The sequence below is a fragment of the Rosa rugosa genome, chromosome 4 (assembly GCF_958449725.1).
Source record: "Rosa rugosa chromosome 4, drRosRugo1.1, whole genome shotgun sequence".
In the NCBI taxonomy this organism is placed as follows: Eukaryota; Viridiplantae; Streptophyta; class Magnoliopsida; order Rosales; family Rosaceae; genus Rosa; species Rosa rugosa.
In genome coordinates, this window is record NC_084823.1 from 3424158 (window position 1) to 3449468 (window position 25311).

The 25311-nt window shown below is 40.1% G+C and overlaps 2 protein-coding genes and 1 pseudogene across 7 annotated transcripts; 2 read left to right on the forward strand and 1 right to left on the reverse strand.

The window, feature by feature from the left end:
- The first annotated feature begins 1324 nt into the window (after window positions 1–1324).
- Window positions 1325–6993, forward strand: LOC133744175 (probable leucine-rich repeat receptor-like protein kinase At1g35710). The gene is made up of 5 exons (XM_062172320.1): window positions 1325–4235; window positions 4338–4555; window positions 4945–5097; window positions 5469–5555; window positions 6871–6993. The coding sequence occupies exons 1-5, from the start codon at window positions 1325–1327 to the stop codon at window positions 6991–6993; spliced, it is 3492 nt and encodes a 1163-aa protein (XP_062028304.1).
- LOC133745148 (uncharacterized) lies at window positions 4713–9592 on the forward strand (annotated as a pseudogene).
- A 4265-nt stretch (window positions 9593–13857) lies between these two features.
- LOC133745153 (uncharacterized) lies at window positions 13858–18064 on the reverse strand. Of its 6 annotated transcripts, XR_009863486.1 has the most exons (5): window positions 17798–18064; window positions 17351–17401; window positions 16814–16939; window positions 15306–16498; window positions 13858–14897 (listed from the first exon to the last, which is right to left on the reverse strand). XR_009863486.1 is itself a non-coding variant. In XM_062173154.1 (3 exons), the coding sequence occupies exons 1-3, from the start codon at window positions 17964–17966 to the stop codon at window positions 14884–14886; spliced, it is 234 nt and encodes a 77-aa protein (XP_062029138.1). In that variant the 5' UTR covers window positions 17967–18064; the 3' UTR covers window positions 13913–14883. The 6 variants fall into 6 exon arrangements, 4 of the variants coding, with proteins under 4 accessions (XP_062029138.1, XP_062029136.1, XP_062029135.1 ...); XR_009863485.1 differs by having other exon boundaries at window positions 16814–17401; XM_062173154.1 differs by lacking the exons at window positions 15306–16498; window positions 16814–16939 and having other exon boundaries at window positions 13913–14897.
- Between the last annotated feature and the right edge of the window lie 7247 nt (window positions 18065–25311).

Sequence of the window (25311 nt, forward strand, 5' to 3'; positions counted from 1 at the left end):
TTTAAAAATATTAATCTTACTATAATTTTATCTAATTTATTATTTTTTATTAAAATTTTAGGATAGATTTTTAATTCTAATTTTTTTTTCTTCTAAAATTTCTGAGTGCCCCAGTTGATATGAAACTCTGGCTCCGCCACTGAGGTTAATGAAAGATTAACCATATTAGAACGTAGTCAAGGCACTAGCATGTTTTTTATTTGGGAACCCTTTATAAACTTTGGTTATAATCAACAATTTTCAAACAAAAGAATAGCCATATCTTTAGTGTTGTGTTGTGCTCATGTGCCTCGGTCATTGGTTTGCCACAGAGTATTGTTTTTCTTTCTTGGTCTAAAGGTGAAATAAATTTCACTTTGAAGATCAGAATGCTGTGATGTACTGATATGTTAACACAATTGTGTTTAATTAGACAAAAAGAAATTTTACACATTGAAATTAATCATATGTCAAACAAAACTATCACGTGTAAAACATTCGATTTACCTAATATGTGTGATTTCACTGATTTGTAAATGAAGGTGTATGATTTGCTGTTTAAAAGTGATCATGTTTCAAACCTCTCTATTCACACACTATTTAATTGACACGAAGAAAATTTGGGCATGGAAGTTTCCTTGGTTACTCCAGGAAAAGAAAAATAACAATCCACACATGAATTCATCAAAGTTTACTTGGGTTCCAAATGGATGGGTGGGATTATGCATACAAAATATCTTAAGGGCCAATGACAATTCTGTTATTGGGGCCAAGAGTCCGCCAAGATCATATATAGAATAAAACAGAAGGAACCTTTGCTTCACTACAACAATTCTGGATTTGCCCAAAGAAGGCTCATCTATCTGACGTCTCAAAGCAATGCTTCGACAATACCAGAATCAAATGCCACTGCAACTAGGAGATCTCCTTTCTTATTTCTGACAAGTCCTGGGAAAGACAGTAGTATAGTTAGTAAATAGTCTTCAATTTCATCCTAACAAAGTAAGCCTCCAGTTTTAAGAAGGCGACATACGCGTTCAGACCCAGTTTTTGCAAGCCAAGCTTCAGTAGTTGAAAGTACATGAGCTACAAAACCAACAGAAAACCAACTGCACGTTACGCGTCAACCGACTTTTCATGTGGATATAAAAACAGAAAACTACACACGCTCATTTGAAGACTTATAACACCAATTAGTTAAAACAAAAGAGAAGTGAAAAAGATAAAGAAGATGCTTGAATGACTTGAAACAGTAGTCGATTAATGTGGAACACGAGACCAGGGCACTATAAATAGATAGCCAAACCCTCACTAGCTAGGTGTACAAACAAACAAAACAATAACCATGAGATCTTATTATTGCCTTATTTTCTTGTATGTTCACCTACTTTCATCACAAAACTATTTTGCTTTTGCTTCATCCAGTTCACCTACTGAAGCGCAAGCCCTTCTGAAATGGAAAGCTAGCTTACAAAATCAAACCCAGCTTATCAACTCATGGATGTACCTTCCCAGTACAAATAATGCAATCAATACTTCCAGCAATCCCAAAGCAATTGCAAACCCATGCATTTGGACGGGTATCTCGTGCAATGCTGCTGGAAGTGTCAACAGGATAAACCTTACCAATTCTGGTATACAAGGTACGCTACATGAATTCTCATTCTTGTCATTCCCTAATCTTGTGTATCTAAACCTCAGCTCAAATAAACTTTTCGATGTCATACCACCTGGAATTAGTTCCCTTTCCAAACTCATTTATCTTGATCTATCTGTCAATCAATTTTCTGGAAAAATCCCCCCAGAAATTGGTCTTCTAAGAAGTCTCACATTTCTCTATCTCTATGAAAATAATCTTTCTGGCACTATTCCTATGGAGATAGGAAACCTGAAATCATTGGTGAATCTAACCTTGAACACCAATCAACTGAGTGGTTCAATTCCGACAACACTGGGGGATCTAACCAACCTTACCACTCTCTATCTCCATACAAATAATCTTTCTGGCCCTATTCCTATGGAGATAGGAAACTTGAAATCATTGGTGGATCTAGAGTTGAGCACCAATCAACTCAGTGGTTCAATTCCGACAACACTGGGGGATCTGACCAACCTTATCACTCTCGATCTCTATACAAATAATCTTTCTGGCCCTATTCCTATGGAGATAGGAAACCTGAAATCATTGGTGGATCTAGACTTAGCCATCAATCAACTGAGTGGTTCAATTCCGACAACACTGGGGGATCTGACGAACCTTACCATTCTCTCCCTCTTTTCAAATAATCTTTCCGGCACTATTCCTATGGAGATAGGAAACCTGAAATCATTGGTGGATCTAGAGTTGAGCACCAATCAACTCAGTGGTTCAATTCCGACAACACTGGGGGATCTGACCAACCTTATCACTCTCGATCTCTATACAAATAATCTTTCTGGCCCTATTCCTATGGAGATAGGAAACCTGAAATCATTGGTGGATCTAGACTTAGCCATCAATCAACTGAGTGGTTCAATTCCGACAAGACTGGGGGATCTGACGAACCTTACCATTCTCTCCCTCTTTTCAAATAATCTTTCCGGCACTATTCCTATGGAGATAGGAAATATCCAGAAGTTGATAAAATTACACTTGAATGCAAACCAATTTTCGGGTTATTTGCCACATAACATTTGCCGAGCTGGATCTCTCAGATACTTTTCAGCATTCTCCAATCATCTGAGTGGTCCAATCCCTAAATTCTTGAAAACCTGCACTAGCTTATTCAGAGTCCGTCTTGAAGGGAACCAATTCACAGGCAATATATCTGAAGTCTTTGGTGTTTATCCAAGTCTCAATTTTATAGATTTGAGCAATAATCAACTTTATGGTGAAATCTCACCAAATTGGGGATTGTGCCAAAATTTAACAACCCTGCGAATAGCTGCAAACAAACTTACTGGTTCTATACCGGCTGAGATTGGAAACGCAACCCAAATTCATGAGCTGGATCTTTCTTCAAATGGTTTAGTCGGGACGATTCCAAAGGAGTTTGGGGTATTAACTTCAATGGTGAAGCTGATGTTGGACGACAATCAACTTTCAGGTCGTATTCCTTTAGAGTTTAAATCATTGACTGATCTAGAATATCTTGATCTATCAGCAAACAAATTCAATGATTCAATTCCAAGTTTTGTAGGTGACTTTCACAAGTTATATTACTTGAATTTGAGCAACAACAAGTTCAGTCAAGTAATTCCATTTCAGTTAGGGAAGTTAATTCAGCTGTCCCAACTAGATTTGAGTTTTAACGTAGTTGAAGGTCGGATACCATCCGATATTAGTAATATGCAGAGTCTGGAGATACTTAATATATCCCACAACAATCTTTCTGGTTTCATTCCAGCAAGTTTTGAAGACATGCACGGGTTGTCGTATGTAGACATATCCTACAATGACTTGGAAGGTCCACTTCCCAACATCAAAGCATTTCAAGCTGCTCCTCGAGAAGCATTACAAGGGAACAAGGGCTTGTGTGGCAACTCAAGTTTTTTGCAACCCTGCAATAAAAAAAGCCCAAAAAAGGACCATAAACTCGTCTTTCTAATAATCTTCCCTATTCTTGGAGCATTTTCGCTTCTAGCCTTTATATTTGCATTGGAAGCAAAATGGAAAAAGAAGAATCAACATGGAGAAAAAACCAACAAGAATGAAGAAATTTCTTTTTCAATATTAAAGTTTGATGGAAAGACGATGTTTGAGGAAATCGTAAGGGCAACAGAAGATTTTGATCCCATTTATTGTATAGGGCACGGAGAACAGGGAAGTGTCTACAAAGCAACTTTGTCATCCACTTACACAGTAGCCGTGAAGAAACTCCATTTGCCAAGCGATGATGACAAGAATCTTCAGAAGGCATTCTTAAATGAAATTAGGGCACTAACTGAGATGCATCACCGAAATATTGTGAAGCTTTATGGTTTCTGTTCACATAGGCTGCACTCATTTTTGGTGTATGATTATCTGAAAAAGGGTAGTTTAGCAACAATGTTGAGCAAAGATGAGGAAGCTAAAGAACTGGGGTGGAGTAAAAGAGAGAATATAGTTAAAGGTGTAGCTCATGCCTTGTGTTACATGATGATGAGTATGAGTATGAATATTTTGCTAGATGATGAGTATGAGTCCTGTGTGTCGGACTTTGGCACTGCTAAGTTCTTAAACCCAGACTCAGCTAATTGGACTGCCCTTGCAGGCACATATGGATATATTGCACCAGGTAATATTTGTTTTTCTCTGCTCTCTATTGTTATTAAATTTTTATTAACTCATTATTATCTCTATATACCGACATTTGACTGTTTGAGATTTGACTGAGCAGAGCTTGCTTATACGATGGAAGTAAATGAGAAGTGTGATGTTTATAGCTTTGGAGTGGTGACATTGGAGACAGTTATGGGAAGACATCCTGGAGATCTGCTCTCATCTCTATCTTCGGGGGCATTACCAGCCCATCAAATGCCAGTTGTGGATGTTTTGGACCAACGCATTTCCCCTCCTACAGGTGAAGTTGCAGGAGAAGTTGTCTCTGTTTTGAAGGTAGCATTTGCATGCCTGAATTCCAGTCCTCAATCTCGTCCAACAATGAAGCAAGTTTCTCAACACCTCGCAACTAAAAGACTGCATTCGTCAGATCCAATAGCTATGATAACATGCGGTGAATTGCTTGCTTGTAATGGTTTCACTGCCTCATGAATTTTGAACCAACAATGTGCTTCTCCAATTCTTGCTCTCTAGATTCTTCTACATCATCATCCTCAGATTCCTTTGCTCCCTCCACCACAACGCACTTTTCTATTCGTTTCCACACCTAATCAGCTCCATTCCTCCCCCAATTCCAGGTAATTTTGATTCTGATCACTGTGAAATCTCAATTATTGTGTATTCGGTAATGTGAATTTTGAGAAATCAGAAGGTTCTGTGTCTAGGTTCCAATGGCGTATTTCCAGAACGATGACCTCGAGTACGTCGTCAACGACTACAATGGTGACGTCGTTGAGTTTAAGGAAGACAACGACGCTCTTACTGATAACCATCCCTGCCGAAGCCTCGAGGTCGTAGACGACGACGACCTTGATTCGGTAACGCCTCTCTGTTTCTCTTCAATTTTCATGAACAGAATTTACTTAGATTTTGAGAAATTGAGCTGAGCTGAGCGATGTTTGGGAGCTAGAATTTACTTAATTTCATTCTCTGAGCAAGGTGAAGAGTGATACATCGGCTTTGGAAGCTAGAAATGGAAAAGACATACAGGGAATACCCTAAACACCCTTAATTTCACCAGAGATAAGTACCGTGAGGCAAGATTGAAGCAGTATAAGAACTATGAGAGCCTCGGTCGGCCTCGCCAAGACCTCGAGAAGGTACACCTTTGCATCTTATGAGTGCCTTGGTTCAGCTGGATCAATTGTTTTTGTTTGTGTAGTAACTTTTGTGAATGTCAATCTTATAGGAGTGCTTGCAAGTGGAGAAGGGGAAGAGTTCTTATGACTTCCACTACAACACAAGGCTTGTCAGGTCCACAATTGTGCATTTTCAGGTAGAGATCATGATCTTGGTTCTCGTAACTGTTTGAAATGGTTTTGAAGAAAATTAGTTTTTGATTTTGTTTCCATTTCATTTCTCAAAATTTGGGATTCTCTACAATGACAATGTAGACCAATTGAAAGGGATGTAGCGCAGCTTGGTTGCGCCTTAGTTTTGGGTCATTGAGATTTAGAGTCAATATGGATTACTATTTATATAAGCATAGATATTACCTCCCCTTTCCCCTCTCAAACACGGGGATTCGCAATGTTGAATACATCGGAAATGGTCAGGAAGAAGTCTGTTAGGAAATAGCATCCTCAGCGATCTTTCTTATGTAGTGGTGCACAATGCATACCTTCATATTCATACTCAATTTGCATTTTACAAGTCCTTGCATTCATTTTGTTAGGCAAATTTTGTGATGTTCCATATGTAGTGCATACCTTAACTTTTCATTATGTAAGTCCTTGCATGTCGTTCATGTGGAGGGTGTTGCATATGTCATATAATTGGTATAGATGGCATGTTGTCTGCAAAAACTTTGGAGTTTAGACTTCTTTTAACTTTCTTGCCGTGCTGCTAAATACAAATACATAATCATAACCTTTTTATATAGCTGCTCCTTGCTTTAGTTTTATGTATATCAATAGTTTGGTAGTTTTGCAGGTCTTATAAAAAAAAATTGTTATATCCTTTGTGATGGATATCTTAATTTATGATTATGCTTCTGTGCCTCGATCATTCACCGGAAGGTATGGAGTTCATCAAAATTCTGTCTTTGTTGGGCACGTTTATAGATCTTGCATAAATCTAAGATGTAACCAATCTACCTACCTAAACTGTAGGTGAAGGGTGACCATCATGACATAACTTATCATTCATGTGTTGGAATTTTATTGTTGCTGAACTTAATAAGAAAACCTAAGAATTATATTTTTCGGCAAACATTAGGTTTGTGTTTTCTGAAAACAGAATCACCTAATCAGATCTCTATAATATATTTCTTGTTGGGAGGGCATTTTGCCTGCAGTGTAGTTTTTGGACATTTGAAAAAGTTGATTGCTCCTGAAATACTAGTTTTAGATGCATGTCACATAAATATGCTTTTGTGCACTGACATAGGCATAGAATGTTTGAACTGTGATGGCCACATAATGGCATCAAGCTGGGGTGTATCCACTGGATCTATCTGGTAGATGTGTGAAGGCTGCCCTTCATGCCATTTCTTTTAGTCACTCACTGTTACTGTTTACTTCTGTAACTGGTCCTTGAGTTTTGCTTTTGGTTGTAATTATATTGCTTTTAGGATTACTATTGCTCTCTAGATTTCAGCTTTTAAGCAGGGTGGAGTTAGAGCTGCTGGTGTGACTTTGGTTATATGGGATGATAGGAGAATATCTGAGCATTTAAGAGACCTCTGTAGCAAGTTAGCCATTTCTGTTATTTAAGTAGTGTTATTGCGTTCTATCAGATAGGACCTATTACAATTATCCTTAATTTCTTAGACTTGAATTTTCATGAGGATCCTTGTAGGCATCAAGGACTTCACATTTGCATTTCTCTGACTTATTAGTTCATTTTCCATTCTGAGTTTATGTTGTGGCTTGATTACATACTATCTGCTAGTACTGATGTAGATTTTTCTTTTTCTTTTTTTAGTTGTAATGGTGTGCCATGTAAGTTTCATATTTTTGGGTAAATTTTCTTTTGGAGTTATAAACTACTCGGGAGGCGTGGAGAGTGAACACGTTGTGGCTTTGCATCAATTGCACTTCACGGTTGGAGGCACATACCTTGATCGGATGAAGTTTTCTTTACAAGCCCCCAAGTTTATAGACCCTCTAATTTAGAAATCTGCAGTCTTGCATGTCTGATAAAATGCTTTCCTGTACAGTCACCAAAATTTCTATTCATAAATTATCTTTGTCACTTCAGGGCAGTAGAATTGAGTCTGACTCTCTCTCTGTCCATCCAAGTCTAAGTTTTTTGTTATATGAAGCTTCCAAACATTGGAGTAACATTTAGTTGACTCCTTTTTATTTTTTTGGTTGGGATTCTTGTGGTCTACTGATCTCTAGGTTTAGGGTGCTTAGTTTTTTCACTTCATTCCTGTGGTGCTTAGTAAAATGGCATTGCTTTTTCATTTGCTAGTAATTATTTTCTCGTTGTGGGTTGTGGGGTATGCATCAACACAGAAAAAATGGCCCACATATCTTGTTTTAGCAGAGCATAGAACATTACTCGACACAAGCTTTTTTAGTAATGGAATAGAATGCGACATGATGTGAAGCTCATAACAAATATACTCCGCGAATAGATAATGTGCCAGCTTGAATGGCCTATATAATGTTGCTTCGAAGTGCATTACATTGTTAGTTCTGTTAGCTGAGAGATGCATACTTGCATAAGATATGGTTACGGAAATGCTTTTATTTGCTTTTTTGGTTTGTTGAAACGTTTTACCAATATGTCCCTCAACTTGGTTTCGTTCTTCTTGTTCAGCTAAGAAATTTGTTACGGGCCACATCAAAGCATGATGTATACCTGATGCAGAACTTTTCAGTAATGCGTTGGAACTTTTTGCACTGGAGAGGCACCGAAGTACTCAATGTGGCTACACCAATTGTACCTACTGAGGTATTAATGCTAGACTGATTACTACAGAAATCCAGGCTAAAATGATGTTGTGATTCATGTTTGTATGTTCTTACAGAAACGACCTGGGTTGTTGGCACGATGCCACGACCACTCTCTAGTGCAAATAAGCACTATGGCTGTCAAGAAAAATTTGTTGGTTGCTGGGGGCTTCCAAGGTGAACTAATCTGCAAGGTAGGCTGGTGTTATAACAAATGTTTCTTTGCGACTACTGAATCAGTTGTATATTTATTTCACATCTCTTATTTTTCATTTATTTGGAGCAGCACATGAAACAACCTGGAGTTGCTATCTGCACAAAACTAACAACAGATGAGAATGCCATCACTAATGCAGTGGATATTTTCCGAAACCCAACGTAAGTTCTCCTCCAGAAAATGTTGCAAGTTGCTTGACTTGACTTAATTTGATTGAATGCTCTCTGTGTAGTGGCTCAATGAGGGTAATGACTGCAAATAATGATGCTTAAGTTGTTTTTGACATTGAAAAGTTCGCTTGCTTCAATCGCTTCTCCTTTGAGTGGTCTGTAAATGTGAGTACCCTTTAGAAACCTTTTTTTTTAATTTTTATTCTTTACCATTTCGCTCAATGTTGGCTTCGTTATTTATTGGCAGAACACCTCTGTTAGTCCCGATGGTAAGCTGCTCGCTTGGTGATAGTGCAGACTGTTTTATTGCTGATGCTCAGTCTGGAAAAGTAAGTCGCATCACTATTTCTCTGCCTATATAATTTGTTTGATGCAGACAATGTGCAGATTTCTGATATATTTCCTACTTTATGTAGGCTGTCGGTGGCCTCAAAGGGCACTTAGACTATTGCTTTTCCTCAGCTAGGCACCCGGATGGATGAATCTTGGCTACTGGGAACCGAGACGCTACTTGCAGGCTATGGGACATAAGGAACCTGTCAGAGTCCCTAGCTGTGTTGAAGGGAAGAATGGGAGCAATAAGAGCTATAAAACTAACCTCTGATGGTCGTTTTATGGCCATGGCTGAGCCAGCAAACTTTGTTCACATCATTGATACCCAGTCCGGATATGCAAAGGGACGAGATTGATCTGTTTGGTGAGATTGCCGGAATATCCTTCAGCCCCGACTCTGAAGCTTTGTTTGTTGGGGTTGCCGATATGGTAGTGTATTGGAGTTCAATAAGAGGCACTATAATCCCTGTCAAGAAATAGTGTTCTAGTTCAAGTCTATCAGTCATGGGAAGATGAAGGAGTATATTTTGCCAAGGTCTCTTTATCAACTGTATTTACAACTATATTTAGCAAAGGACGAGAAAGTTCATGCCTCTGGTATATTGGGGTTTACTCTGGGTTATTATATTCAGCGAGATTGATCCACCAAATATCCCAAAAAAATAAAAAGTTATATCCAGTTTTGTTTCTTCTTGGCTTCTCTGTCGCAGGTTTTGGGTTTCATTTCTCCATTTCTGTAAAAGGTCTTTTATTTTCATCGAGCAGAAATGGAATAAATCCATGTTTTCAAATGCGAAAGCGAAGGCGAAGGCGACTTGTTAGAGCCTCACGAGGCGAGTGCCTCAAGGCGTTGAGGCGATCGCCTTTCCCGAAAATATTATAATAATACATTTGTTTAAGGAAAAAGAGATTTGAGAGAAATTGTAGAGAGAATTGTAATCATATTATTGAGAATAGGAGCCCTATATATAGGGATTACAAAGTACTAGTTCTAATGTTACAAGGAATACCAATCCGTGTAGGATTGGGAAATCTAGAACCTTCTCTCCTATTGCTACTCCTAGTTTGATAAGGCACACTAAATCGATATTCCTTCAACACTCCCCCTTGTGCCGCTTCAAACTTGGTGGTGACGCTTCATCCGTTGCCTCGTTAAAAACCTTGCCAGGTAACAAAAACCCTGTGGGATAAAAATAACCCTGGTCAAAGGACAAAAAGAGCACAACACGTCATTCACTCTTCGAGATCGAACATGTAGACATCATATCTCCCCCTGATGTCGATATCTCCCTCTAATTGCTACAATCGTGGGAGTTCGGATAACTTTCTCAATCCGATGCTCTTCACATGTTTCTCGAAGGTGGATTTAGGTAACGACTTAGTGAATAAGTCCGCTACATTATCCTCTGATCGGATTTGATTCACTTCAATCTTTAGAAGTGATTGTTGTTGCTGATTATAAAAGAACTTAGGCGATATATGCTTGGTGTTGTCGCCCTTGATGAAACCTAACTTCATTTGCTCAATACAAGCTGCATTATCCTCATAAATGCATGTAGGTTCATCTGTGGTAGACTTCAAACCACAACTTCCTTGAATATGTCTTATTACAGACCTTAGCCATATACATTCTCGTACGGCTTCATGTAGAGCAATAATCTCTGCATGATTTGAGGAAGTAGCGACAAGGGTCTGCTTTGTAGACCTCCAAGATATCGCAGTGTTTCCCATGGTAAAGACATAACCTGTTTGGGAGCGACCTTTGTGAGGGTCAGAGAGGTACCCTGCATCAGCAAAACCCATCAAAACATCATTGTCGTTTTGATGGAGGGGGATAGAGTGAGGCCGGCCACCCTTGGTGATGGTGGCGGCGTTGGCGGCTACATGGCCGGCCACTATGTTATGGTGGACGGCGGCTCCATGCCTAATGGGGTCCGATCCCATTCTTCCGTCATTCCTCTTCTCTCTGTAGGGATAAAATAGGCCCATATCAATCGTACCTCCTAGGTATCGAAAGATTGTCTTTACACCAATCCAATGGCGGCGTGTTGGCGCGGAGCTATGTTGAGCTAACAAGTTCACTGCGAATGAGATATCTGGTCTTGTGCATTGAGCTAAGTACAATAATGCACCTATTGCACTTAAATAGGGCACTTCGGCCTCTAATGGTTCTTCGTCCTCATCATTTGGACGAAACGGATCTTTTCCGGGCTCAAGACTACGACCAATCATGGGAGTACTCACAGGCTTTGCTTTATCTTCATTAAAGCGCCTTAGGATTTTCTGAGTATATGCAGACTGATGGATCAAAATCCCATCACTACGGTGCTCGAGTTCTAAACCGAGACAAAACCGTGTTTTCCCAAGATCTTTCATCTCAAATTCGGATTTCAAGTATTTAGCAGTTTCCTTCAACTCATCTAGAGTTCCAATTAGGTTCATGTCATTGACATAAACTGCTACGATTGCAAATCCGGAACTTGTTCTTTTAATGAACACGCATGGGCATATTTCATTGTTAATATATCCCTTCCCAATCAAGTAGTCACTTAGACGGTTATACCACATCCGTCCGGATTGTTTTAATCCATATAGTGAGCGTTTTAATCTTATTGAAAACGCGCTCCGTGGTTTAGAGCCACTTGATTTGGGTAATTGAAGTCCATCTGGAACCTTCATATATATATCTCTGAATCTAGATCCCCATAGAGATATGCTGTAACCACATCCATAAGCTGCATGTCAAGTTTTTCGGAAACTACCAAACTGACAAGGTAGCGGAACGTTATAACGTCTATTACGGGAGAATATGTCTCCTCGTAGTCGATTCCAGGGCGTTGTGAGAAACCTTGCGCCACAAGGCGGGTTTTATATCTTACCACCTCATTTTTCTCATTACGCTTTCTAACAAAGACCCATTTATGACCAACAGACTTTACACTTGGGGGTGTCTGCGTTACAGGCCCAAATACCTGTCTCTTTGTTAGTGAATCCAATTCAACCTGGATCGCATCTTTCCATTTAGGCCAATATGCTCTTCGTTGACATTCTTCAACAGAGCGAGGTTCGATATCATCATATTCTATAATTCCTTTTGCAATATGATATGCAAACGCATCATCAATTGCCATAGAATTTCTATCCATCATCTCATGTACACTAGTGTAATTTATGGAGATCTCTCTATTCTCTGGAGTTGGTTCTGGCATTGGAGCGTCCCCCAATGATGTCTCTCGGACATAACCATAATCCGGAATATTCTCATGAGATGGATTATTCACATCGATGATTAATGGATTATTTTGTGCCAAACTCGCTTTCTTTCTTGGGCGAGAATCCATCGAACCTATAGGCCTCCCGCGCTTCCTGGCAGGAGCCATGGGCCTAGCCACAACGTCACCATCACTGTGAGAGGGGACGTTGGCGCCATGCTCAATTGCCCTTGAGATGGCGTCATGTCCTCTGATTTTAGGGACATCAATCCTTGTAGGCACGTTTGCAGCAGGTATGTGTGATCTCGTCACTTTTACGATATCAGAAAACGCATCAGACATCGATTCTGCTACATTCTGAAGATCGAGAATTCTCCGCACTTCAATTTCGGACTGTGCGGTTCGGGGATCAAGATGAGACAGAGTGGGGACAGACCACAACAATTCCTGTCGTTCCTGTTGAACATTGATGTTCTTATCTCCCCCTAACGACGGGAAGACTGTCTCATCGAAGTGACAATCCGCAAATCTTGCGGTAAAGAGATCGCCTGTCAAGGGTTCTATGTAGCGGATAATTGTTGGAGAATCATATCCAACGTAGACGCCTAATCGTCGTTGAGGACCCATTTTGGTGCGCTGTGGCGGCGCAATTGGCACATAAACTGCACACCCAAATATGCGTAAGTGTAAGACATTAGGCTCATACCCAGTCACCATCTGGGACGCAGAGAAGGGTTGAGTGGCAGTAGGCCTCAGACGAATAAGCAGAGCTGCATGCAATATTGCATAGCCCCAAGCAGAAAATAGGGAGATTGGTGCGCATTACCAATGCCCTAGCGACCATTTGTAGTCGTTTAATGGCGGCTTCTGCGAGACCATTTTGGGTGTGAACATGAGGAACAGGATGTTCAACATCAATCCCAATGGGCATGCAATAATCATCAAAAGTCTTTGATGTAAACTCTCCAGCATTGTCTAATCTTATAGACTTAATAGGATGATCAGGGTGGTGAGCCCTTAACTTAATTATTTGTGCTAGGAGTTTAGCAAATGCAGCGTTCCTTGTGGACAATAGCATGACATGTGACCAGCGTGTCGATGCATCAACCAACACCATAAAATATCTAAAAAGGTCCGCATGGTGGTTGAATAGGTCCACAAATATCACCTTGGATTCTTTGCAAGAATGGAATATTTTCTTTAGTGTCCTTTGCATAGGATGGTCTCGATCCTAATTTTTTGCTAAAGAGCAGGCTTTGCAGAACGAATGATGGGCTTTAGAGACAACCAATGAGGATTTTGGTTTAGCCATGAAGTCACAATTGACTTTAGAAGTAGAAGGAGGAGTCAAACAATGATCCATGGCGTCAATGCCATGTTGTTGCCGTAGGGGGTAGACGGCGCCGGCCCTAAGTGGCCGGTCTTGCACAGTCTTGGCGCCGTGAGGCACAGGTGCATCTCCTCGAACCAATTTTTGGTTTTTACTTCTCTTCGTTCTGAAGAATGGATGTCCGTGTGAAGTCTTTAATATACGGATCATCATATCACGACCTGGGTGTCCCAGACGGTCATGCCAAAGCCTATATGTGTCAGAATCCCATAAATCATATAACATGATTGGATTCAATTACTTGAATAGTGGTTGCATACAATCCACTAGATCGACACATAAGTTTCTCTAATACTCGTTTATGTCCGTAGTCATTAGAGGTGATGCAAAGGAACTCTTGTCCATTCTCACAATGTGTTTCCACATGAAAACCATTGGCTCTTATATCTTTGAAGTAATAAAGTTCGAAAAATATGTCCATGACATGAGATAAAATAAATCGATACTTTATTAATAATAGCCAATGATTACATCAAAGTTTCGTGACCATAATCTAATCCAAAGTAAAATCAAACATTAGACAAATTGTAGTCACTCAATTCGTTCGGTAATTCCAATTAAATATGACCAGGGAAGTAGAGAGAGATGTCGGTGGAGCAAAGCTCTCTTAAGTACCACTAATCTCAATTACTTTCCTAGACATCATACTTAATTGAGTACGCCTAGAGGAAAAGAGATAATCCAATAAGTCATTTTATTGATTAAGGCATAATTGCCATTACATAATTCTTGGAAATTAAAAGACTATTCTAAATAAAAATCTGCGGCATTCTATCTTCATCGCCAGATTTAAAGTCTTTTATAGCTCGATATATTACCATTGATCAGGTACTCCATAAAATACCATGAAGAGGATGCTCTCTTGATTGAGGTGTATTGACACAATACATATGGTCCCTAGAACCAATGGCGTTGGAATAGTGCAATCATGGCTAAAAATGGCGCCATGGTGTCCAACCCTATACCCTCAACGTCGTGACTCCTATGGTCATGTTAGGGTTTTCTCAATCAATTTGTTATTTTGTGTTTTTCCACAAGCATGCATAAATAATATGATGCAGAGAGCCTCCGAACAATATTTCATAACTCTTTCAAAGTTATAGTGAAGCAGATATTATTCCATCGTGCTTCTATGTTCGGAAAGTTGTGAATGTTACTAAAACGTTCACTAGGCGCAACCCAAAGGTTGTTAGCATTATCCTCATTCATGTACTCAAACTGGAGGGTCATCTTCATGTGGCGCTTCATCAGGGTAAATGCCCTGGAATTTTCTATCTCAGTTTGTGAGTCTTGAGCGGTTCCTTTAGAACAGGGCTCTTGGATTGTAGGCAAATAAATATCCCGTGCCCGTAGAATCCAATGGAGTAAAATCGAGCTCGTTCAAGTCTTACATCCTGAAAGGAAAGCAAGAACGTATTAGTTTCGGAGTCAATGCTTCCACGAAAACTAATATAAGATTTCTGAGCCTTAATGCTACCAAGAAATCGATTTCCAAGAATATTTGGATTAGACCGAAACAATGATGTTTAAATGGTCAAAATCTATGCTCACGAACGCTCTTAGTCCGTAGCTTACGAACGCTCTTAGTTCGTTAAATCGATACTTACGGACGCTCTTAGTCCGAAGTCTTACGAACGCTCTTAGTTCGTTAATTGCGTGAATCCCCACGATTCCGCTTTCTCAATAATCGAACCCACGTTATAAGAAAGGTGGGATGTAGAAAAAGGGAGGTTGCAAGTCCCCGAAGAAAAAGAAGGAGAAATTAAAATTCGGAAAGCTGGAACTTTAATTTAAAAACTTACTTGTTGAAATTCGGAACAGATTCTCTTCTGAACAGCTTGCACTTCGATTGGTGTACCGGTCTCAAAACAACTCCGATAAGGCTGAAATTCGGAGGTCAGATGGAAGAGACAGAGACGAACAACTTTGATGAAGAAAGGATTTTTATCTGAGGTTCTGAAATAGACGTTTCAGGGCTTGCAAGCAGACGGAGGTGCACAGAAACGGAAAAAAGGATGCAGGGGTTGTGCGTTGGTGCTGCAGGGGCAGCAGACGTGCGGCGGTGTGCAGGGGCAGCAAGGATGTGTGCGCAGGGGCGCGTAGGGGAGTCTAACGTGGGCTAGGAGCTGCGGTGATGAAGAAGATTTTTGGGTTTTTGGTTTTTGGTTTGTGGTTAGAGTCGTGCTGATAACGTGTTTAAGGAAAAAGAGATTTGAGAGAAATTGTAGAGAGAATTGTAATCATATTATTGAGAATAGGAGCCCTATATATAGGGATTACAAAGTACTAGTTCTAATGTTACAAGGAATACCAATCCGTGTAGGATTGGGAAATCTAGAACCTTCTCTCCTATTGCTACTCCTAGTTTGATAAGGCACACTAAATCGATATTCCTTCAACAACATTATAATTATAGACAATATAAGAAAATATTTAGGTTAAAACAAAGAAAGAAATCCATAAAAATAATATATTTTCAAATATTCAAGTGGTATCTGCAACTATCATGGTACTACTAGCAATATAAGTTCTATCAGTTCTATTGCTGATGTATAAAAACGTCTATATTGGTTACAAGAAACTTTAGTAAATTAATTCCAAATGACCTTGCTGGCTGAATAATAGATAATGATTATTAAATAGAAAGAAAAGGAGGTAAAATGAGGTTATAAAAGACGTCGTTTTGTTGCTTTAATTAATTGCCAAAGACGACGTCGTATAAAGGAGGTCGTTTAAAGCAATATACTTGAGCAATTAACTCAAACCCACGTCGTTTTGATGCAAAAGATGAAAGGAAAAAAAAAGGGACCCACGACTTCACCTTCTTCCTTGCGCCCAGGCCGCATCACAGCTCGCCTTCTGCAAAAACAGGCGCCCCATCGCTTTTCCGTACGCTTTTCCAGTAGCGCGTCTTAGTTTGGACTGGCAAGGCGATTTACCGTCGCCTCACACCGGAGCGCGCCCCGGGCTCGCCTCGGCATCGCCTTTGAAAACACTGGAATAAATAACTCTTCGATTGTAAAGCTCTTCTCGTTGGTGTGTATTAGTGTATACTAGCAATATTAGCCCGCACTTTGCTGCGGGGTATATGATTTATCAGTCACTTGTTTAGAAAAGTAAGGGACTGTTGTATGCATAAGAATATCAATGATTTTGTATACTTAGTTTGTACACTTATTCTGATCTCAAAGAGAAGTGGGCAAGGTCTACTTGATTTTAAAAGGATTCTTGGTAAAGTCTATTTGATCCTTGCCAGAATTCACAATAGCACTTTATCCTTGCATCTTAATTGTGATTGAACATTACTCACCATTTGTAAGGTGTCTAATTGATTTCAAAATCAGTGAAACCCCATAATCAGCATAATTTCTCATTCACATCAGTTGGTGACTTCAGGTATCAATTATCAAGCTTGTAAAGTACATGAAATCTGAAACTGGGGAACCACAAAAGGAATTTAAAATTCAAACTGAAATGTTTTGCTCCTAATTCATTTTTTTTGCTCCTAATAAAATGAATTACAAATATCTGTTGTTGTGAACTCAAAATAATCACAGCTTAGTTCCCAATAAATTGCACTGAAGAAATCGATAGAGTTAATTTGAACTGACATATATCATTCGAAACGTTAGAAAACTCGATAATCCAATTAAAATTTTAGATCATCATGCTCACTCATGATAATTTACCAATCAGCTTGATCATAAAGACACCATATTACTAAAATAACCTATTCACAATCAAGTATAAAATAATAAAACCAACCTTATCAACATGAACATCAATACTGACAATTCTATAAATAAACTGATCCAGTAACACTAAGCACAACTCTTTACATACGTACCTGAGTTCAAAACACTTCCAAATTTTGATTGCAGACTGTTCCTAATATATGCTGAACAAAACCAAATAAATCATCCATCACAACCATATAAACCATCATAACCAAAACAAATTCTGTCATTCAAATACAACAATGGCCAAATAAACTAAATCATTGTCTCCCAATTTAGCAACAGAAAGCATTGCTGATTGTAAACGATAATTAAACTACTATATATGCAGTGGGCTTCATCTCTCTTCGACTGAAGCCCCTCAGTTCGATTCAGAGTTTTCATGCAGATGGAGAAGAAACAAATCCAAGACTTCAGGACCAACCCATCTTTTCAAACATTCAACAATCAAAAGACAAAAATCTCAGACCTGAATAACCACAAACATAAAAAACCAAATAAATTGAACCCCAATTAACCACAACGAAAACCACTGATACAAAACCACAGAAGCTTACGCATCAACCAAGAAACACCTCCTATAACAACCCTTTTCTCCTCTTCCTCCAATTCCGAGAACCCAAGATCTCCTCTATTGGGTCTTTGTCGATCGTCGTCGCATTTCCAGTATTTCTTTTTGAGACGGCTCTCAAAATAAGAACACCCGTAACTGAGCAAATGCACCATAGAAGAAACGTATAGAAGATTATGGAAGGATGGCAGCCGGTGATTAAAAGAAAATGGAAGGGCAAAAGAGTCATTTACTTCGGCCTCGAATGAACAGTGGCCGCTCCAATGAACAGTCCACGCCCTTTAGATTATAGATAATTTGTAAACAGTTCAAGGTTTCCTAGTGCATTTTTTTACTGTTTGCATTTTATGTGTAGTGTTGTATTCTTAAACTAGTATGTTAGCATGGGATTGGTTTGAAGTTCCAAATGCCTCTTCCTTTAGAGTTTGAGACCTAACATTCCCATTTCATCAGAATTCAATGGAAAATGTTTTTTTTTTTTTTAGTCATCTCACTGTCCTTCAAAATTGAAAAGTGATTTTTAACTGACTTGGTATGTAATATGTATTACTCTTTTTCAGTTGGATTGATACTGTCCAATGTTTAGAGCAAATGCACTCATGAATTAAAGGTAATTGCTGATTTATTTCACTATTCATCTGAAATTAGCAATTGCCTATCCACCAATAAAAAGTAACTTGACTACTAATCTACTATTGACACTTCAAATCTGAATAATTTACTAATTCAAAAGACAATACTAACTAGGCTTTTGCTTTCTCTATCTCTGGTAAACCCTAGCTTTGATGGCTGAGAACTCTATTAATGGTGTACGACGCCAACACTAAGCAGACCGTTTATCTCTACCTCTCGCTGTCTTCTTGCGGCAATCCAACGTCGTTTTTGTTCGACGAATTTTCATTCGGTTTGTTTTTCTACGGAGACTCACCGAAGTAAACTTGGAGCAGAGAGTGGGATGGTCGAGTCTGGTCTCTCGAATTGGCTGTTAGCAGAAGATCCGGATGGGGTACGACCAGGTCGTAAGCGACTCAAGGCCTGTGAGGAGCTAAATTTTCTACCAAGGTTTGGTTCGAACTGGATGCGGCAGTCGATTGCAGGTGGTCTGATCATGACTGAGGGAACGGCGGCGATAGGCCTAGAGAGACGAGCGGCGACGGGCAGCGAGATCCTGTCTGCGATGGCAGTAGCATAGGCAACGATCACCTGTTGCAGCGGGGCCCTGGAAGCTCCGGGCTTGTTCTGATGCTGCTGCACTCTGATCTGCAGGAGAGAAGGTCCGTCCAACATGGCAGATCCACAAGCCTCTCCATGTTGTGGCGGCAATAGGCTCCTTGCTTTTGGGTGTCCAAATCAATTTGGGTGCCTCCTTGCTTTTGGGTGTCCAAATCAATTTGGGTGCCCATCACAGTTTGGGTTAAATGCGGATTGACGCCCGGGTTCGATATGCAATTGTCAAAGAGGAAGGAGGGGTGCCCAAATCAATTAGGTCTTGTGTCTCTAAAGCAGTTTTTCAGATATGTGCTCAAGTTTGGACCATATTAACAGGCTCGGGTCTTCTTGGATTTCGTATTTAGACTCTAGGAGGATTGAGATATCATATCTTATAAAGCCTCCTAGACCTAGCTGACGGGCCGGAGAAAACTAAAGTTTTTTCATTTTTGTGGACTTAGCTTATTTACTATTTTTTTTTCTTCAATAGTTCATAGGCCCGCTTTTAATAAGTGAGCACTGGTTGTCTAATGAGTGGTGTTAACGTGCCACGTCCTAGACTTGCTCATAAAGTTTGGCAAGAAAATATATGTATCCGTGTCATTTTGGCTTGAGTTAAATGAGAATTGAATGGTTGATTAAAAAAAAAATATTAATTCACAAAATAATGTTTTTTTTTTTTGATCAAATAAGAACTTCATTAATAATGAACTGCTTACAACGAGTTTTTGGCGACATCTCTTACTCAGAAATGGCCACTAGACTTCCCACTGGGAACTCTATATACTGACTCTAAACTTGCACTACAACTGTATGACAAAGACAATAAACGCAGGAGCAGTAAAACCTTGACAGCGCACCTCTCGTCCAGCCAGTAAGAACTCTAAAACTAGACAACTCACTTGTGTCGACACTAACTCACCAACCAGAGTCCTCCTGACCAGCTTTTGATCGACCAAGCCAACACTCGTTGTGACCTAAACTCGACCAAACGGATTGCCGGACCTTCAAACCTGGGACTAAAGAAAACCCAACACCATCACCACCCTATTGTCGACACCATCCATCCACCACTGCTCCAAAACGCCCTCGCCTCCGACCCGATCCCAGATAGGAAAGACCCACTAGAAGGCCAAGGATGATTGTCTAGCCAGACTGTTTTGCCACCGCTGCTGACCCAACTCCAGAACAAGAACGATCCCCGAGACCGCGACAGAGAAGATTGTCTCTGCCACACCTTTAGTAGTGTCTTATTACCAACAAAAAAAGAAAACCAAACCCTAAAACATTAGTAACAGCCAAACCCGCCACCATGGCAAACCCGATCCACCATCGCACCACCACCAGCGGCGCCCCATCCCCCACCTATCAACCAACCAAACAAATAGCAGCCCAATACCTGAATCCAGGCCCAAGACCAAGCCTAGACCCCATACGGACTGCTCTGTGCTCTGCCCTTTCGTCCCTACCATCGTTCCACCACGACCGCTACACCTCCACCGGCGTACCACCACACCCGACTAGCAAAATGCGCAAATAAACTACGCAACAGAAAGTAAAAACAGCTTGAAATAAAAAGAGCTAGGGCAGGGCCCAAAAATTGAGCCCAAACCCAAGCCCAACTAGCAACCATGGAGCCAAGAAGGTCAAACGCCGCAAGCCAATATCGGCCTGATCTCGCTACGGCCACCGCCGGACCACCCACAGCGCCGCTCCGCCACCGACTCTGGACCGCCGCCGTCATCCTTCCGCCCTCCCCGGCACGCCATGGAGAGACACCACCCCAATCCACCGTCTCCTTCCCCAGATCGTTCGACGGAAACCCAACCCAGATCGGGTTAATCCGATCTGAGTCAAGCCCTGCCGTCACGACCTCATCACCTCCAGTCCACCTCCTAGCCCGTGCTACCCCATCAAGCCGTCGACCCTGCATCCATGGCCGTCCAGCCGCCGTTCCAGCCAGCTCCGCACCCAAACCCCGCCAGCGAGAACAAGACCCCGCGCCAGCAGCCTTGATCTTCCCCTCCATCGCCTCTGCACACCAGCGATCAGATCGACGGTGCAAACCACAGACCAACAGCCCAAAGGGCCAACAGTTCCCGTCCGACGACAGCGTCACCAGACGCGCCGCCGGACGGAGAGAGAGAAAAGTTTTGAAAACCCTAGTGCTCTACGGTTTGTCTGACAAAACCTTCTATTCACAAAATAATGTTAAACATATAATTTGATTGATTAATTAATTAATTAATAATAAGATTAATCATACAATATTAATTTAAAAAATTAAAAAATTAATTTTTTAACAAATTAAATTCTATATCAAACATAGAAATCGTTATCATAAAAAAAAAAAAAAAATTGATGACAATTGATAAGATTATCGATCAATTTTCATTTAGTGTGAGCAACTAAAGGTGAAATGATGTTAGTCAAACTGCTAATGATATATTACTGAGCTCCGTTGCTTGGTTAGAAGAATTCAAGGCAGCAAGGCAGCCTGTAAAGCTGCAAGCTGTGCGCACTGGGCAACGTTGGAGACCAGCATCTGGAAACCAATGGAAACTGAATGTTGATGGAAATTTTCTACTGCAGCAAACAAATGGAGGGGTTGGTGGAATTCTCAGAGATGGGGCAGGGCAGTTCCGTGCTGCTTTTGCCATACCAGTGCAGCAGGTTGCTTCAGCAAAGCAAGTTGAGTTGAGGGCCATCAAGGAAGGCCTCAATCTGCTCCAAATGCTACAGGTACAAGATGTAGTGATAGAGAGTGATTGCCTTGAAGCTACTCATGATATTACCAATGTCCATCATGAGTTTGTCGTAGAAGCATGCCTCATTGATGATATTAAAATGGGCATGAGCACCATCAGAAATGTGTCAGTTTGTCATGCTCCAAGATCTTGTAATGGGGTAGCACATCGTTTAGCTAGTATAGCCTTTGAAGCTAGCAATAGTTCCTTTTGGGTGGATAATACTCCAGATTGCATTCTGGATGTATTACATTTTGATTGTAACCAACTCAATTGAGCTCCTTCTATAAAAGTTCTTTCTTTGATTAAAAAAAAAAAACTAAAGGGAAAGAATGATTATTTATAGAAAAATTAAATTTAACAGAAGAAAAAAAAAATATCATTGCTATTTAATTATACCCGTTGGATTGAAGATCCAACAGCTGAAATTAAATGACGGTTATATAATGGTTGCCATTGCCCATTGGTGCCAACCAAATATGTGGAGCCCACGAAAATTGGATGGGCAAGAATCAGTCACCCATTTGCCTGGGGTAAATCAGTCAGGCAATAAATTGCCTTTGCATCACCAAAACTCCATTTCTCCAACTGGCTTGGCAATGAGTACAGTGGTGCATGTGTTCTTATATATCATATATGCAGTGGCGTGTCGATCGTTCTGGATGTAGTATATAATGTTCTGGATATATGTTTTACTACATAATAGGCTCAAATGAGCATTCTAAGGGGAAATTTCCAGGAAGAAAGGATTTAGAGTGACTGCTTAACTGAAAAGTATTCAACTTTTTTAGTGGTATTAATTTATATGTAATTGCCAAGGTTAACCTTCTTTTGCCGTAGTCTTGGTCATTGACCATATTAGAACGTAGTCAAGACACTAGCATGTTTTCTATTTGTGAACCCATGATAAAGTAATTTGGATTTCACATCCAAAACCAATTGGCAATGGATGGAGTGGCCCAAACCCTTATAAACCCATAGACAATGTCTCATTTTAATTTGGGTTTCACATCTAAAACCAATTGGCAATGGATGGAGTGGCCCAAACCCTTATAAACCCATAGACAATGTCTCATTTTTCCCATGTGGGATGACATATATTCTCAACACGCCCCCGCACGTGTGGCGAATTTTCAAGCCATACACGTGGACAACTTTGGGTGACGTTGAGCCCGTGTGGCCGTTAGGCATGCACACGTGGGTAACCTGCTCTGATACTGTTTGGACCCAAAATAAACATTTTGGCCTGACAAGGCGTGTCTTGGAGAAATTGAGCCAATATCAGTGGCTCAAGCTATATATTGTCGACAAGCTCGAAATATATATTTAGAGGCTAAATAAAGCCTACTATGGAAGTATGACAAGTCAACTTTAGCATATTTTCCTACTTCGGCTAGGAAAAACCGAGCTACACAAGGAAGGAGGGGTGGCAGACTAACCAAATGAAATCGAAATGTGCTGAAACTTTCCAGATCCATTCTAGACAGCCCAAGGATCATTTCTTATGAAGAGTGCAAGAACTTTTGTTGAGTGGAAGGCCTTCAAACAATCAGCCCAATTTTCTACAGAAGCAAAACTGGAAAATTGGACCTGTAAGAGGTCCAGCAGCATTTTCGGCCCAACCACATGGAATAAAAATCTGAAATTTTACCAGGGTGATCTACACTCATAGTGGAACATTTCATATGAAGAAGTCGAAGGAATATAATGAAGTCTTGTTGGAGAAATAATTGAAGGAATAAAGGGGCAGAAACTGACCTAAAACCAGCTCAATATTCACATGTTCATGTTTCCTACCCACATGAAGAAAGCTAGATGCTTTTCTTCTTTTCCTTGGATATATTTTTCAAGACAATCTCTTTAATAGATCATCATCACTTCCATGTTGTTGCACCTTCATGCCTTGCTTTCATTTCATCATTTCTCTATCTTTTCCATATTTTACAAATCACTTTCATATTCCACTTTCATTATTTTTCTTCCACTCATCATTTCACTCTTCTTTTTCTTCCCTATATAAATACCTTCTCTTCTCATTCTAAAGCACACATTCACATTCAACAACAACATCTCTAAGATGATCTAAGTTCTCTCTAGAGCAAACCTCTCTAAGAGCAACTCCTCTCCCTCTCTTTCTCTTAGCGGTGATCACACTCCTAGTCCTAGTCTTCTCAGAAGCCGACTTTCAGTGCCACCAAACCCTCTGTCAACGTGCTTCGGTCCTAGTCTCCTCGGGAGCCGACGGTAGTGCCGCGACCACAACGGTTACAGAACCAGCCAAGCAAGGGTAACGCCCTAACAACCCAGCCAAGCTAAAGTCACGCTTTAGCAAGATCTCAATACTTCCCGGTGATTTCGCTCTGCTCAATCTGCAATATTGAGTATCGACTTGTGAACAAGAAGAAACTTCAGCAAAGTCCTCACCACGAGGCAGAAAGAATCCCACGACGAGGTTGGTGCTCTCCTCGTCTACAATCGCTCGAAAAGAAGTCAGGTCAAGGGACATCCCCGACGACCGCACCCGAACGGTGCTGGCACGCCCGTGCAGAAAAGAGACTGTTGACCAGCTGCAGCAAAATTGGAGCCAAACAGATACTATGATAAAGTAATCTGGGGTTCACATCCAAAACCAATTGGCAATGGATGGAGTGACCCAAACCCTTATAAACCCATAGGCAAGGTCTCATTTTTCCCATGTGGGATGACATATATTCTCAACATCATAAACTTCGGTTATAATAAACAATTTTCAAAGAAAAGAAAGGCTATATCTTTAATGTTGTGTTGTGCTCAAGGATTAAAATATCGAGTTTTAACATTTCTATCAGAACTTTGAAAAAAAAAAGATAGTGGGGATATTCTGGAAAATATATCATTTTTGAAAAAGTTAATTTATTGGATTTACATATAAATAAATATAAATGTCAATCATCTACATCTAGAAAGTGACTCTAGGTGGTTGAAAAGTCGTTCACTGGTCTACAAAAGTACAATAATCAGACCAAGACATATGACCTAATAATACAAATTGTAGTGATCAATGAACATGATAATTATAGATCTCGTTGGAGCTGCCCGACTGTTTTCTCTATAAGGGGATAATAAGGATGAATCCAACTGGATGACTGATTATGTACTTCTCCATATTGATTATATCCATAAGCATCATAGCCATATTGATTGTTGCCTTCATGGGATTCATTTGAGGTCGCACTACGCTCTGTGCCTAAACTGATAGAGTAATTGATAGAGTCAAAACTTAAGGCAACTGAAGAAACATCATATGAGGTACTTTGATTAACTTGGTGTGAAATATCTGTGCTATTTACAATGTATCCCTCTATATCTCTCTTTTTGGAGGAACTGATATATCATAGGGGGAAAATTTCTTATCTTCCATCGTTTTTCTGAAATTTCTCCGATATCGTCAAATATCCTCGATATATAAGATATTTAGGATATCTTCCAATAAAATGAAGAAATATTTGTAAAATCTTATGGAAAAAAAAACTCAATTATTCACAGAGAAACATACATTACGGAA

Excerpts from the sequence above, each read along its gene's own strand:
- LOC133744175 (XM_062172320.1), top strand. The coding sequence starts at position 1,325 with ATGAGATCTTATTATTGCCTTATTTTCTTGTATGTTCACCTACTTTCA. Across the intron at positions 4,556-4,944 it reads AAGTTGTCTCTGTTTTGAAG|GTTCCAATGGCGTATTTCCA; the intron begins GTAGCATTTGCA and ends TTCTGTGTCTAG. Across the intron at positions 5,098-5,468 it reads ACGACGACGACCTTGATTCG|GAGTGCTTGCAAGTGGAGAA; the intron begins GTAACGCCTCTC and ends TCAATCTTATAG.
- LOC133745153 (XM_062173151.1), bottom strand. The coding sequence starts at position 17,966 with ATGGTGCATTTGCTCAGTTACGGGTGTTCTTATTTTGAGAGCCGTCTC. Across the intron at positions 17,402-17,797 it reads AGGTGTTTCTTGGTTGATGC|CATATATTAGGAACAGTCTG; the intron begins GTAAGCTTCTGT and ends GGTTTTGTTCAG. Across the intron at positions 16,581-17,350 it reads TGGAAGTGTTTTGAACTCAG|CAAAGTGCGGGCTAATATTG; the intron begins GTACGTATGTAA and ends TATACCCCGCAG.